The sequence below is a fragment of the Rhinolophus ferrumequinum genome, chromosome 16 (genome assembly GCF_004115265.2).
Source record: "Rhinolophus ferrumequinum isolate MPI-CBG mRhiFer1 chromosome 16, mRhiFer1_v1.p, whole genome shotgun sequence".
NCBI lineage: Eukaryota > Metazoa > Chordata > Mammalia > Chiroptera > Rhinolophidae > Rhinolophus > Rhinolophus ferrumequinum.
Window position 1 is genome coordinate 6,088,771 of NC_046299.1, and position 13,044 is coordinate 6,101,814.

At 34.5% G+C, this 13,044-nt stretch overlaps 1 protein-coding gene across 7 annotated transcripts in view; it reads left to right on the top strand.

Moving 5' to 3' along the window:
- EEF1AKMT2 (EEF1A lysine methyltransferase 2) overlaps window positions 1-13,044 on the top strand; it is a 69,999-nt gene that overhangs the window by 3,073 nt on the left and 53,882 nt on the right. For 4 of the 7 annotated variants that reach the window (XM_033129856.1, XM_033129857.1, XM_033129855.1 and 1 more), the window contains exon 3: window positions 997-1,111. In XM_033129856.1, coding sequence (XP_032985747.1) covers window positions 997-1,111 — 115 coding nt within the window. Of the gene's footprint in view, window positions 1-996; window positions 1,116-3,348; window positions 3,566-13,044 lie in introns of all 7 variants that reach the window. The other 3 variants (XM_033129861.1, XM_033129860.1, XM_033129859.1) reach the window with 3 other exon arrangements.

The window sequence follows — 13,044 nt, forward strand, 5'->3', positions numbered from 1 at the left end:
GAGTTATAAAAAATAGTGCAATTGTGAGCCAGAAGATCGTGTGTGTGTGTGTCTTTTAAGTGCTTATCCCAAAGAAAGACAGCCTGAAAATCTTGGGAACCTTGGACTGATTCTGGCTTTAGTGGGTAGATTTAAAGAATCTCTCACTTTTCTTTTAACAGCTCAGATTTAAATTTGATGATAGTATTAGGAAATTACTCTTATCCTATTATTGTGTTTTTTTGAATAAGCAGTACAGTTTTTTTTTTTAATTTATTGGGGTGACACTTGTTAGTAAAATTACATAGATTTCAGGTGTAAAATTCTGTATCACATCATCTATAAATTACATTGTGTGTTCACCACCCAGAGTCAGTTCTCCTTCCATCACCATATATTTGATCCCCCTTACCCTCATCTCCCACCCCCCTCCCCCCTTCCCCTCTGGTAACCACTAAACTATTGTCTGTGTCTATGAGGTTTTTTTTTTTTTTACTTAGACGTTTATCATTTATATCCCTCACACTGTGGACCCCCCTCCCCCCATCCACTATCTCTCTGACATCGCACTGAGCCATCACATTTCCTCTGTCTCCACTCCCAATGCTGTACTCCGCCTCTTGTAAGTGTATACACACACATATATACATATATATATATATATATATATATATATATAATATTATAGTTGGCATTCATTATTGTTCATCTTCAGGTGTACAGTGCAGTGATCAGCAATACAATTTTGAGCAACCAATTGTACAAGTGTTAATGCTGGTGTACAGAAACATTAATAAGTAATACACTGACCTTATCTATTCTGTTCTACTCTTGGGTGTAGAAATTAGTATTTTTCCCTAAATAATAGTAGAGATGAAGCTTAAGCAGTCACAGATACTTGTTATTACTTTCCAAAAAAGAGGTAATTGAGCATAGTGAATAATCTGTTTAAATGGTATATAGTTGTAACCTTTGCTCTGTATCCCTGTTATTTGATTGTTTCTTTTTTTCTAATAGGTTTGGAGAAGAGAGTATGAATCGACTAATAAGGTGGATGCAGAAACACAAGATTCCGTTGGATGCTTCAATACTTGATATTGGAACTGGAAATGGTGTTTTCCTGGTTGAACTTGTTGGTACTTTTAGTATTCATGTGTTAGAGCCAAATTTTAAAAACTTGCAATCAAGGATACTAAGCCTCTGAATCTAAAATAGTAAAGCAGTCATATCGCTTACTTGGAGAAGTCACAGGGTACAAAAGGGAGGTTGCATGGATTGTGAGAAAAAACTAAATGAGAGGCCAGGGGACCCGAGTCCTACCTAGTCTTCCCGCTATAGCCTTGACCGTGAGCAAACCACCTAATTTTTCTGGGCTTCAATTCTTCCCTAAAGATTTTGACTAGGTGATTTCTGTTGGTTTCTTCTGGCTCAAAACTCCAGAAATCTATGTGTATAAAAGGAAAATGACTTTTTGCACTTCTAGTAGGTCATATATACATTATCTTAGGAGCTTATGGTTTGAAAAGAGCATTTGCCCATGGAACTGAGTTTTGGTACAGGTTCTATCACTGGCTATTCTGTCACTGTTGAGTGCCTATAATGTGTTCATTGCTGTGCTATGTGCTGTGGAGGAAGTGTGAGACTTAGGCCTCATCCTAGATGGTTTTACTGTCTTAATTTGTAAGTGTATATACATAATAGTGAAATTTATTGATTGTCTACTATGTGCCAAGCCTCAGGCACTGTCAACATGAAACTTTAGACCTTGTGCTTGAGTTGTTCAAAATATACTAGAAGATGGACTAGCATATAGATCAACAGTTAATGACATAGCTTGGTGTATGCGATAACAGGTACACTGAGTATAGAAAAGGTAGTGATTAACTCTGGAGGAGAGGGATAGGAAAGGGTCTTGGAGGAGCTAATATCCAAGTTGGGTGGGAATTACAAGAGCCGGGTGTGGTGAGTGTGGGTGGGGTGTAAAGTGGGACAGCATTTCAAGCATTGCAAACAGTATTTAAAAGCATGAAGATTTCAAGCAGTGTAGCATGTACTGGGTCTGTAAGTGCTTTGGTAAAGTAGAATATAATGTGTATGTGTGGGATGGACAGACGACGATCAAGTTAAAGGTAGGAGCCACATCACCACATCGTATGCCATGCCTAAGAGCTTAGGATTGTACGTTTAGGCTGTCGGGAGCCATGAGAATGTGTCAAGCAGGGGAATAAGATTAGAACAATTGGTAATAAACTTTTTTGAAACATGGAAGTATGGCATATAGTAAAGTGAACAAATCAAGAGAGTGTGGCTCAGTGAATTGTCACGAAGTGCACATACCTATGTAACTATCACCCTGGTCAAGAAGTAGAATATTACAGATTCTTGAAGCTTCCCTTGGACTCCCTACTAATCCAATCCTCTCTAAATTACTCCCTCCTTCCTATCCACTAGCCAGTAACCACAGGGAGTTTTCACATCATAGATTCATTTGCCTGTTTTTGAATATGTAACTGGAAGTCTACGCGTTCTTTCTGATGTCTTTCACTCAGCTCTGTGGGATTCACTTGAGTTGTTACATGTAGCTATAGTTCATTCATTTCTATTGCTGTAGAAGATTGCTTTGCACGATTACACTCGTTTTATTTATTCATTGTGTTGTTACCCTATAGATTCTTTTGGATTTTAATAGTTTTCTCATAGAGGCGAATGATTTACCTTAGAGACTAGTAGTTTAATTGTAGATTCTTTTAGATTTTTTACATATACTCATATTCACACTGTGAAGAGTGGCTGTTTTATTTCTTCCTTTCCAATCCCTTATTTCTTTCCCCCCATATTACACTGCCTAGGACCTCCTGTAAAATGTTGAAAAGAAGTGGTGACAGAGGCATTCTTGTTTTATTCCCTGTTTTCAGTATTTCTGAGAATGCTTTCAGTATTTCACTGTTAGGTGTGATGTTAGCTTGTACTCCTAAGTCTTGTTTGTTTTGTAGATAACTCCACTACTAGATTCTTCTTTGCTGAGAGAGGGGGTAGAGAGAGGGAGGGAGCGTGTTTCTCATGAATCTTGTTTATCAACTGTTTTTCCTGTATCGAGATAATTATATGAAGTTTCTCCTTTAGTCTGTTCATGTTGGTGAATTACATTGATCATTTTGAAACGTTAAGTACGTCCCTGGAATAAAACCCAACTTCTGTTTTTGCTGGATTTTGTTTGTTAGGAGTTTCGCAGCTTTGTCCATGAGAGAGATTGTCCTGCAATTTTCCTCGTCAAGTTTTGGTATCAGGCTATGCTGACATCATTAAATGAGAATTTGTTTTTTCCCCGAGTTTACTGACGATTGTTTTTTTTCCTTAATTGTTTGGTAGAATTCACTGGTGAAGCCATCTACATGTGGAGTTGCTTATGGGAATTTGTTTTTTCTTTTTAACGTGAACTTATTAAATGAACTATAATATACATATGGAAAAGTGAGCAGGTCATACGTGTTGCTTTTACAAAATGAACACCTTTGTGTAACTCAACCTGCTCAAGAAAGAAGACATGATGTCCCCTTGTGCCCCTCCTACTCCTTCTCTTCGAAAGGTAACCACTGTTCTGACGTGTGTCATCATTCATTAGGCTGTTTTTGATATTAGTTGTACTGGTTTCTTGTGGTTTTAAGTAGCATTTCCCTAATGACTGATGATGTTGAGCTCCTTTTATGGTATGTGGTTAGTTGCCATCCGTTTATCATTTTTGGCGAAATGTGTATTCGAATCTTTTGCCTATTTTTAAATTGGGTGGTTTGTTTACCTATTGTTAAGATTTGAGGATTGTTTATGTATTCCAGATGTAAGTTCTTTGCCTGGTATGTGATTTGTAAATGTTTTTTCTTATTCTTTGCCTTGTTTTTTCATTCAACAGTATCTTCTAAAGAACAGAAGTGCTTGATTTTGGTGAAGTCAAATTTATTAACTTTCTCATATGCATTGTGCTTTTAATGTCATATTAAAGAACTCTTTGCCTAACCCAAGGTTACATAGATATCCTGTATTTTCTTCTGAAATTTTTAAAGTTTTACCTTTAGATGATCTATGATTTCTTTTGAGTTAATTTTTGTATAAGGTTTGAGATACTGGTTGAAATTCCTTATTGTTTTTCATATGAATGTCAAATTGTTACATCTGTCATTTGTTGAAAAGATTATCCTTTCTCATTACATTGAGTTTTGCCTGGTTTTGACTTGATGTAAATGGTACCATGGTGTCATTGGGAACGCACTCTGTTTTTCACCTGGCTTCTTTTTGCGGAACAGGGATTTGTGAGGTTTACCCATGTTCATGTTGTATGTAGCACGAAACTGCTTCATTTCGTGAATCTTGTTTATCAACTGTTTTTCCTGTATCGAGATAATTATATGAAGTTTCTCATATAGAAACTTGTGTAGTATTGGTGTAGTATGGGACTATAGTGGTGTAGTAGTGGTGCAGTATTGGACTATATGAAAACAACCACCATTCATTCATTCGTTCGTTCATTCTCCTGTTGATGGACATTTGAGCTGTTTCCAGGACTGGGTGGTTACGAATACCACTGAACAGTTTCTCAAAGTGGTTCTACTAGTTTGCACTCCTCCTGGCAGTGTGTGAGAATTCCCGTGGCTCTGCCTCCTTGTCAACACCTGGCCTTGTCAGTTTATGCAATTTCAGTGATTTTGGTCAGTGTGCAGTAGTAGCTTGTGGTTTTATTCTCATTTCCCTGATGACTAAAGATGTTGAGCATATTTTCAGATGCTTTTTGGCTACTTGGCTATTCTTTTTTACAAAGTGCCTATTTAAGTTTTTTGCCCATTTAAAAACTGGGCTGCTTGTCTTTTTCTGATTTATGGGAGGTCTTTATATTTCTGTATATGTGATCTTTGTATCGCAAATACCTTTTTAATCTGGGGCTTGCCTTTTCACTTTTGGAGTACTGTCTCTTGATGAACAGAAGTTCTTTAATTTTACTAAAGTTTAATATATCATTTAAAAAATGATTAGTGCTTTTTGAATATTGTATAGCAAGTCTTTGCCTCCCCAGAGTCATAAAGGTATTTTCCTATGTGTGTTTTCTAGATGCTTTATTGTTTTCCTTTTCACATTTAGGACCCAGTGAATTGTAGTATATGTTGTGAGGTAGAGGTTGGTGTTTATTTTTTCCCTATGAATATCCAGATAACCCAGTACCACTTATTGAAATGTTAATCCTTTCTGTCATGTCCAGTAATGGTACATGTTCAGGTCTGTTTCTGAATCCACTATTCTATTCCTTTGGAGTCAGTTTTATGTTTTTCAAGAAATGTATCCATTTATCTGAATGTTCAAATTTTATTGGTATGAAGTCCATAATTTCCTGTTAAAATTTAAAAAATTTAACATTGTAAAATTGACTCTTTTTTCATTACAATTTTATGAATTTTAACACAGGTAGAGATTTGTGTAATCATTATCACAGTAAGGATGCAGAATAGTTCCCTCCAGAAAACTGTCATATACCATTCTGTCTGGCCATGCTCTCCCCCAGATGGCTACTGATTAGTTCTCCGTCATTACAGTAGTTTTGTGTTTTTGAGAATGTCCTATAAGACAGAATCATGAAGCATAACCTTTTGAGACTGCCGTCTTTTGTCAGCATAATGCTTTTTGAGATTTCATCCATATTTTTGCTTGTATCAATAGTCGTTCCTTTTTATTGCTGAGAAGCATTCTGTTGCATGGCTGGCTATATCAGAGTTTGTTTATCCATTTACTTCTTGGAAGGATATATGGGTTGTTGCTAGTTTTTGGCTACTATGAATAAAGCTGCTATAAACATTTGGGTACAGGTTTTTGTATGAACATATTTAATTTCTCTAGTGTAAGTGTATATTTAACTTTATCAGAAACTTGCAAGCCATTTTTCTGAGTGGTTGTACCATTTTACATCTACATTTTGTGCACATGAGCAATGTATGATGGTTCCAGTTGGTCTGTATCCTTGCAGACATTTGGAATTGTCAGTAATGTTCTAATATGGATGTAATGGCATCCAGTCATGGTACATATTTGTGTTTTCCCTCGGGCTAGAGATGTTGAGCATGTTTCCATGTACTTACTTGCTACTTGTAGATCTGATCTTGGGTGAAATTTCTGTTTGTCGTTTGCTCATTTTTGGATTGAGTTGTTTGCTTTCTTACTGTTGAATTTTGAGTATTCTTTATATATTTTGAATACAAGTCTTTCTCTGATATATGATTGCAAATGTTTTCTTTCAGTCTGTAGCTTCTCTTTTCATCCTCTTAACAGATGAAAAGTATAATAAAAGTTTGGAGCAAAAGTTGATAATTTTGATGAAGTCCAATTTATTTAGTTTTTCTTTTATGTATTGTGCTTTTGGTGTCATGTCTAATGACACCCTCAAAGTTTGATAGTTTCATTTTTTTTGTTTGAATTTATGATTCTTCTTGAATTCATTTTTGTATAAGATACAGGATTTAGGTTAAGATTTTTTTGTTTTGCATACAGATTTCCATTTGTTCCAATGGAAACAAACCATTTATTGAAAAAACTATCCTTTTTCCATTGAATTGCCTTTTCACCTTTGTCAAAAATCCGGTGACCATATTTGTATGAATATTTCTGGGCTTTCTTCTGTTTTATTGATGTCCCTTTGCCAACACCACGTGGTCTTGATTGATGTAGCTTGTTAGTGAATCTGAAAGTTGGGTAGTGTGATTCTTCCAACTTTCTTCTTCTTCTTTTTTTTTTAAGGAGGGTGCATCTCACCGTGGCCCATGTGGGGATCTAACCGGAAAACTTGGTGTTATTAGCACTATGCTCTAACCAACTGAGCTAACCAGCAATCCCTATTCTTTTTAAGGTGTTGTTTTGGCTATTCTAGTTCCTATACTTTTTCAAGTAAATTTTAGAATCAATTTGTCTGTGTTTACAAAAGAATACGTACTGAAAATTTGATTAGAATTTAGCTAAATCTATAATTTGAAGAGAATTGACATCTTTACTAATTTGAGTCTTCCAAACCACGAACATGGTATGTCTCTTCATTGATTTAGGTGTTCCATGGTTTCTTTTATCAGCATTTTTTAGTTGTCAGCATACAAATCCTGTACATAGTTTTTAGACTTAAACTAATAGGTTTCTTTTGGGGGGAAGTATTTTAAATTGTATTGCTTTCTGAAATTCAGTTTCTAATTGTTTATTGCTAGAAATATGGTTGTTTTTTGTGTGTTGCCCTAGTATCCTGTTACTGTACATTTTATGAGTTCTAGGAGTTTTTTGTGGCTTTTCTCATGTAAATAATCATGTCATTTGTGAATGGGGTGGTTTTATTTCTTTCTTTCCTTTTTTTTTTTTTTTGGCCTTTTATTTCTTTTTTTTTTTTTTTTGCTTAATTAAACTAGGTCTTCCAATACAGTATTTGACTAGAAGTGGTGATGGGTCATTCCTGCCTTGTTCTGATTTTAGGGGATAAGTCTTCAGTTTTTCATCATTAAGTATAATGTCAACTGTAGGACTTTTTTTTTTTAGATGCCCTTTATGAGGTTGAAGTATTTCCCTTCTATTTCTAGAATGAATGTTGAATTTTATATTAAAAAAATATTTTTGCATTAATGAATGTAATCATGAGATTTTTCATCTTTAGACTACTAATATAGTGGATTATATTGATTGATTTTTGGATATTGAACCAGCTTTGCATTCCTGGAATAAGCTCCATTTGGTCTGTTTATATGTTGCTGGATTCACTTTGTTAATATTTTGTTGAGAACTTTTACATCTATATTCTTGAGGGATATTTACACCTGCAGTTTTCCTTTCTTGTACTGTCTATTCTGAACATTTCATATAAATAGAATAATACAATATCTAGCCTTTCATGTCTGGCTTCCTTCACTTAACATAATGTTCTCAAAGTTTATCCATATTATAGCATGTATCAATACATTGCTTTTTTTTTGGTCAAATATTCCATTGTATGCCTATACCACATTTTGTTTATCCATTTGTTAATGGACATTTAAGTTGTTTCTACTTTTTGACTATTATGAAAAATGCTGCTGTGAAAATTTGTGTACAAGTTTTTTGGGGGATGTATATTTTCATTTCTCTTGGGTACATACCCAGGGTCATATGGTTACCCTATGTTTAATATTTTGAGGAATTGCTAGGCTGTGTCCTCAGTGGCTGTACCACTATGGATTTCCACCAGTGCTGTATTAGATTTCCAGTTTCTCCATATTCTTACCAACACTTTATTACCTGTCTTTTTTATTATAGCCATCCTAATGGGGGTGAAGTTCAATTTTTTAGTTTGTGCATTTTTTACTTTTCATGTGCCTATATCATTAATACATTTGAAGTGAGTTTCTTGCAGCTACCGTGTTTCCCCGAAAATAAGACCTTGTTGGACCATCAGCTCTAATGTGTCTTTTGGAGCAAAAATTAATATAAGACCTCGTCTTATTTTACTATAATATAAGACTGGGTATAATATAATATAATATAATATCATTAATATAATATAATACCAGGTCTTATGTTAATTTTTGCTCCAAAAGACGCATTAGAGCTGATTGTCCGGCTAGGTCTTATTTTTGGGGAAACACGATAGCATACAGTTGGGTCATATTTTTTATCGATTCATTTATTGGTATATTTAGAACATTTACATTTAATGTAATTATTGATATGTTTGGATTTAGGTCTACCATTTTATTGTTTTCTCTTTGTTACCTCTGTTTTTCATTCTTCCTTCTCCTTTCCTGCTTCTTTTGGTTTATTTGAATATTTTTTCGTATTATATTTTAGTTAGATATATCTATTTGTATATATGTCTTTGTATAGCTTCTTTAGTAGTTGCTGTAAGGATTTGACTATATCTGTTTGTATGGCTTTTTTATTGGTTGCTGCATGGATTACAATATACATACCTTTCACAGTCTACTTAGAATCAATGTTTTACTGTTTCAAGTGGAGCATTGAAAACCTTACCACATATCATTTTTTTATAACTTCACCCCTTTATATTGCAGTTATCTGAATTACCTTTATGTATATTGAAAATCCTACCAGATAATGCTATAATTTTTCCATTTATTTATAATTTTTATTTTTTTATATTAGTTTCAGGTGTATAAAATAGCATAATGATTGGACATTTACACCCCTCAGGAAGTGATAATCCCCCCAAGTCTACTAGCCCTCTGACATTGTAATGGCTGTTACAGTACCATTGACTCTATTCCCTATGCTGTACTTTATTTACATCTTGTGAATATATACAGAGGGTGCCAAAAAAAATGTATACACATTTTAAGAAAGGAAAACTATATTAAAATTATAATACTCAATATACTGATAACAAAAGATGAATACAAGTCACGTTTGACTTCTACAATTACAAGAGGCGCTCAAAGTGGTTACCATCAGCTTCTAGACACTTCTGATTATGGCGAACTACTGCTTGAACAATATTGACCAAAGTGTCCACTTGTATACATTTTTTTGGCACCCCCGGTATCTATACGTATATATTTAATTATAGCTGACATTCAATATTATTCTACGTCAGCTTCAGGTGTACAGTGCAGTAGTAAGACATCTATTTAACCTATAAAGTGATCCCCCTGATAAGTCCAGTACCCATCTGGTATCCTACATGATCTTCACAACATTATTGGTTACTATATCACCCATGCTGTATCTCACAACCCGCTGACTATTTTGTGACTACCAATTTGTACTTTCTAATCCCTTCACTTTCTCCCCTATCCTCCAACCCACCCTCCCATCTAGCAACCATCAGTTTTTTCTCTATCTCTGAGTCTATTTCTGATTTGTTTGTTCGTTTACTCTATTCTTTAGATTCCATATGTAAGTGAGATCTTATGATGTTTGTCTTTCTCAGTCTGACTTATTTCACTTAGCGTAATATCCTCTAGGTCCATCCATGTTGTTGCAAATGGTAAAATTTTGTTCTTTCTTATGGCAGAGTAATACTCCATTGTATAAATGTACCACAATTTCTTTATCCAGTCATTTATTGATGGGCATTTCGGTTGTTTCCTTATCTTGGTTATTGTGAATAGTACTGCAATAAACATAGGGGTGCATGTATTTTTTTGAATTAGTGTTTTGGATTTTTCTGGATAAATACCCAGGAGTGGAATTGCTGGGTCATAAGGTAGTTCTATTTTTAATTTTTTGAGGAACCTCCATACTGTTTTTCATAGTAGCTGCACCAATTTGTGACCCTACCAACGGTGCAAGAGGGTTCCCTTTTCTCCACATCCTCGGCAGCACTTGTTGTTTGTTGATTTATTGATGATAGCCATTGTGACCTGGGTGAGGCGGTATCTCATTTCAGTTTTTATTTGCATTTCTCTAATGATTAGTGACACTGAGCGTCTTTTCATATGTCTATTGGCCATCTGTATGTTCTCTTTAGAGAAATGTCTCTTCATGTCCTCCACCCATTTTTTAATTGAGTTGTTTGGTTTGCTTTTTTTTTGGTGTTGACTTGTATGAGTTTTTAAATAAATTTTGGATATTAACCCGTTATCAGATGTACCATTGGCAAATATCTTCTTCCGTTTAGTAGGATGTCTTTTTGTTTTGTTGATGGTTTCCTTTGCTGTGAAAACTTTTTAGCTTGATGTAGTTATAATTTTTCCTTTTAAACATTAAACATATTTTAAAGAACTCAGTTGCAGAATAATAGTTAATTGTATTCAATCCAGATATTTACTTTTGCTGTTCTTCCTTTATTCCTGATCTTCCAACTTTCTTTTTGATATTATTTCCCTTATGTCTAAATAATTTTTTTTAGGAATTATTTTAGAGAAGGTTTCTTGGCCAGAAATTCTCTTAGTATTACAATATCTTTATTTTGCTTTTATTCTTAAGGAATGTGTTTTGGAGAATACAGAATTCTTTAATTAACTGTTCTTTTCTTTCAGTACTTTGAAAATGTTATGTCACTTTTTTCTGACCTCCATCCATGGTTTCTGATGAGAAATCTGCAATCATTTGAATTGTTGTGCTCCTATTAAGTAATGCATTATTTTTCTGGAAACTTTCAAGATTTTTTTCTGTGTCTTAGTTTTTAGCAGTTGCTTATGATGTACTGCTGCTTGGATTTCTTTGTGGTTATCCTACTTGGGTGTTCACTGAACTTTTTGAATCTGAAAATTTAGGTCTTTTGTCCAATTTGGGATGTTTTCAGCCTTTATTTCAAAATTATTTTCTGTACCATTCTCTTTTTTCCCTTTTCGGAGCCTGCAGACATCAGTGTTAGACCCTTTTGTATTATCCCATAGGTCCCTGAAGCTCTGTCCATTTCTTTTTCTTCTATTTTTTTCCTCTGTTGATCTGATTTGATAATTTTTATTGCTATATCTTCAAGTTCACTGACCTTTCTTGTGTTATTTCTATTCTGCTATTAAGTCTACATATTGCAGTTGGTTGATAATATTTTAAGGCTCTTTTAAGTTCTCCCGCACCTTTTCTTTATTTGCCTTTATGATTTATTTGTGGTAGAAGGTAGTTTGAGTCCTAAATCAGATGATCTAATCTCTGTAATATCATTTAACATGCTTTCTGTTCCCTGTATTTTCTGTAGGTTGGAATTTAGATCTAGAATAAGGGTCAGCAAACTACAGTTGTGGGTCAAACCTGGGCTTCCCCTGCTTTTGTAAATATTTATTGGAATACAGCCACACTTACTCATTTACATATGTCTATGGCTACTTATATGCTGCAGTGACAGAGTTGAGTAGTTTGACAGAGACTGTAATGTATTTATGCTCTGTTTCTTTAAAGAAAAAGTGCTCTGATCCAGAGATTTTTATCAGATTCAGTTTTTTTCAGTTGGTCTTTTGAGGGTAATTTTTCACCTGTATCCCCCACCCCCACTCCTACTCCCTGGATGCTTTTGAGATTTTCTGGTTTTGTTTTTCATCAGATATAATATACTGGTTTTCTTTGTTTTTATCATGCCTTGGCTTGACAGTACTTCTTGAATCTGTGGCTTGGGGTTCTTTGTTGGTATTAGAAAATTCTCAGCCATATGCTATTTTCTCTTCTGCCCTATTCTCATTTTCTCTCCTTTGAAGATTCCTATTATATGTATATTAGATATTATACCTTGTGCTGTATAATACCTTTTATATTCCTTACTGTTTTTAATTTTCCATCCTTTTGTCTTTGTGTTTAACAGGGTATTTTCTTCTGACCGTTCTTCTAATCCACTAATTCTTTTTCTGTGTCTAACCTGCTATCAAGCCCACCCTTCAACTTCTTCAATTATTACATTTTTCATTTCTGTTATTTGTTTGGTTCTTTTTTATAGTTTTCAGTTCTCTGTCAAAATTCTCCAAATTGTTACTTGTTTTAGTTGTTTTAAAATCTGTTAACTATCATTCTTTTATTTGGGTGTGCTGTGGGTCTTTTTTCAATGTCAGTTTTCCCCTTGGGTTTTGGTCGTTTATTGTTTCCTTTAATGTCTGCTTGTTTCTCCCTGATTGCCAGAAACTGAATGTGAAAATTGTTCAGTTTCAGTTTCAAACATTTTGAGGCTTTGGATGATTGTTCTAGAAACCTAAAACACCTATACATAATTTTTATAAGTTCTACTGGAAGAGAAAATAGGCATAGGAGAAGAGAGAATTGGTAAGAGTTAATAGAATCGTCCTGTGTTCTCTGTGTGGTAAAGAAGGAATTGAGGGAAACAGTGAAAAAAATGAAGACCTCAGAGAGTAGGGAGACAGCTAAAACAGTAGGAGTTTGGCATCACAGAAGGGATATTAGGCCTTAAGATTAAAAATAATCAAAGGGAGTAAAATGCTCTGTGGAAATAATTGGTGTGTTACTTGGGTTTAGATTAAGAATCAGTCACTAAGGGTTGAAAAGTCTAGGTGAATCTTGATGGTGTCCGAGTAGGTTAAATTTTGAAGGAAGTAATCATCATTTAGTACACTGTGAAGGGCAGGAAGAGAATTTCAGGCTACACTGTACTTTGCAGCTTCTTTTCTTCTTCAGACTTCC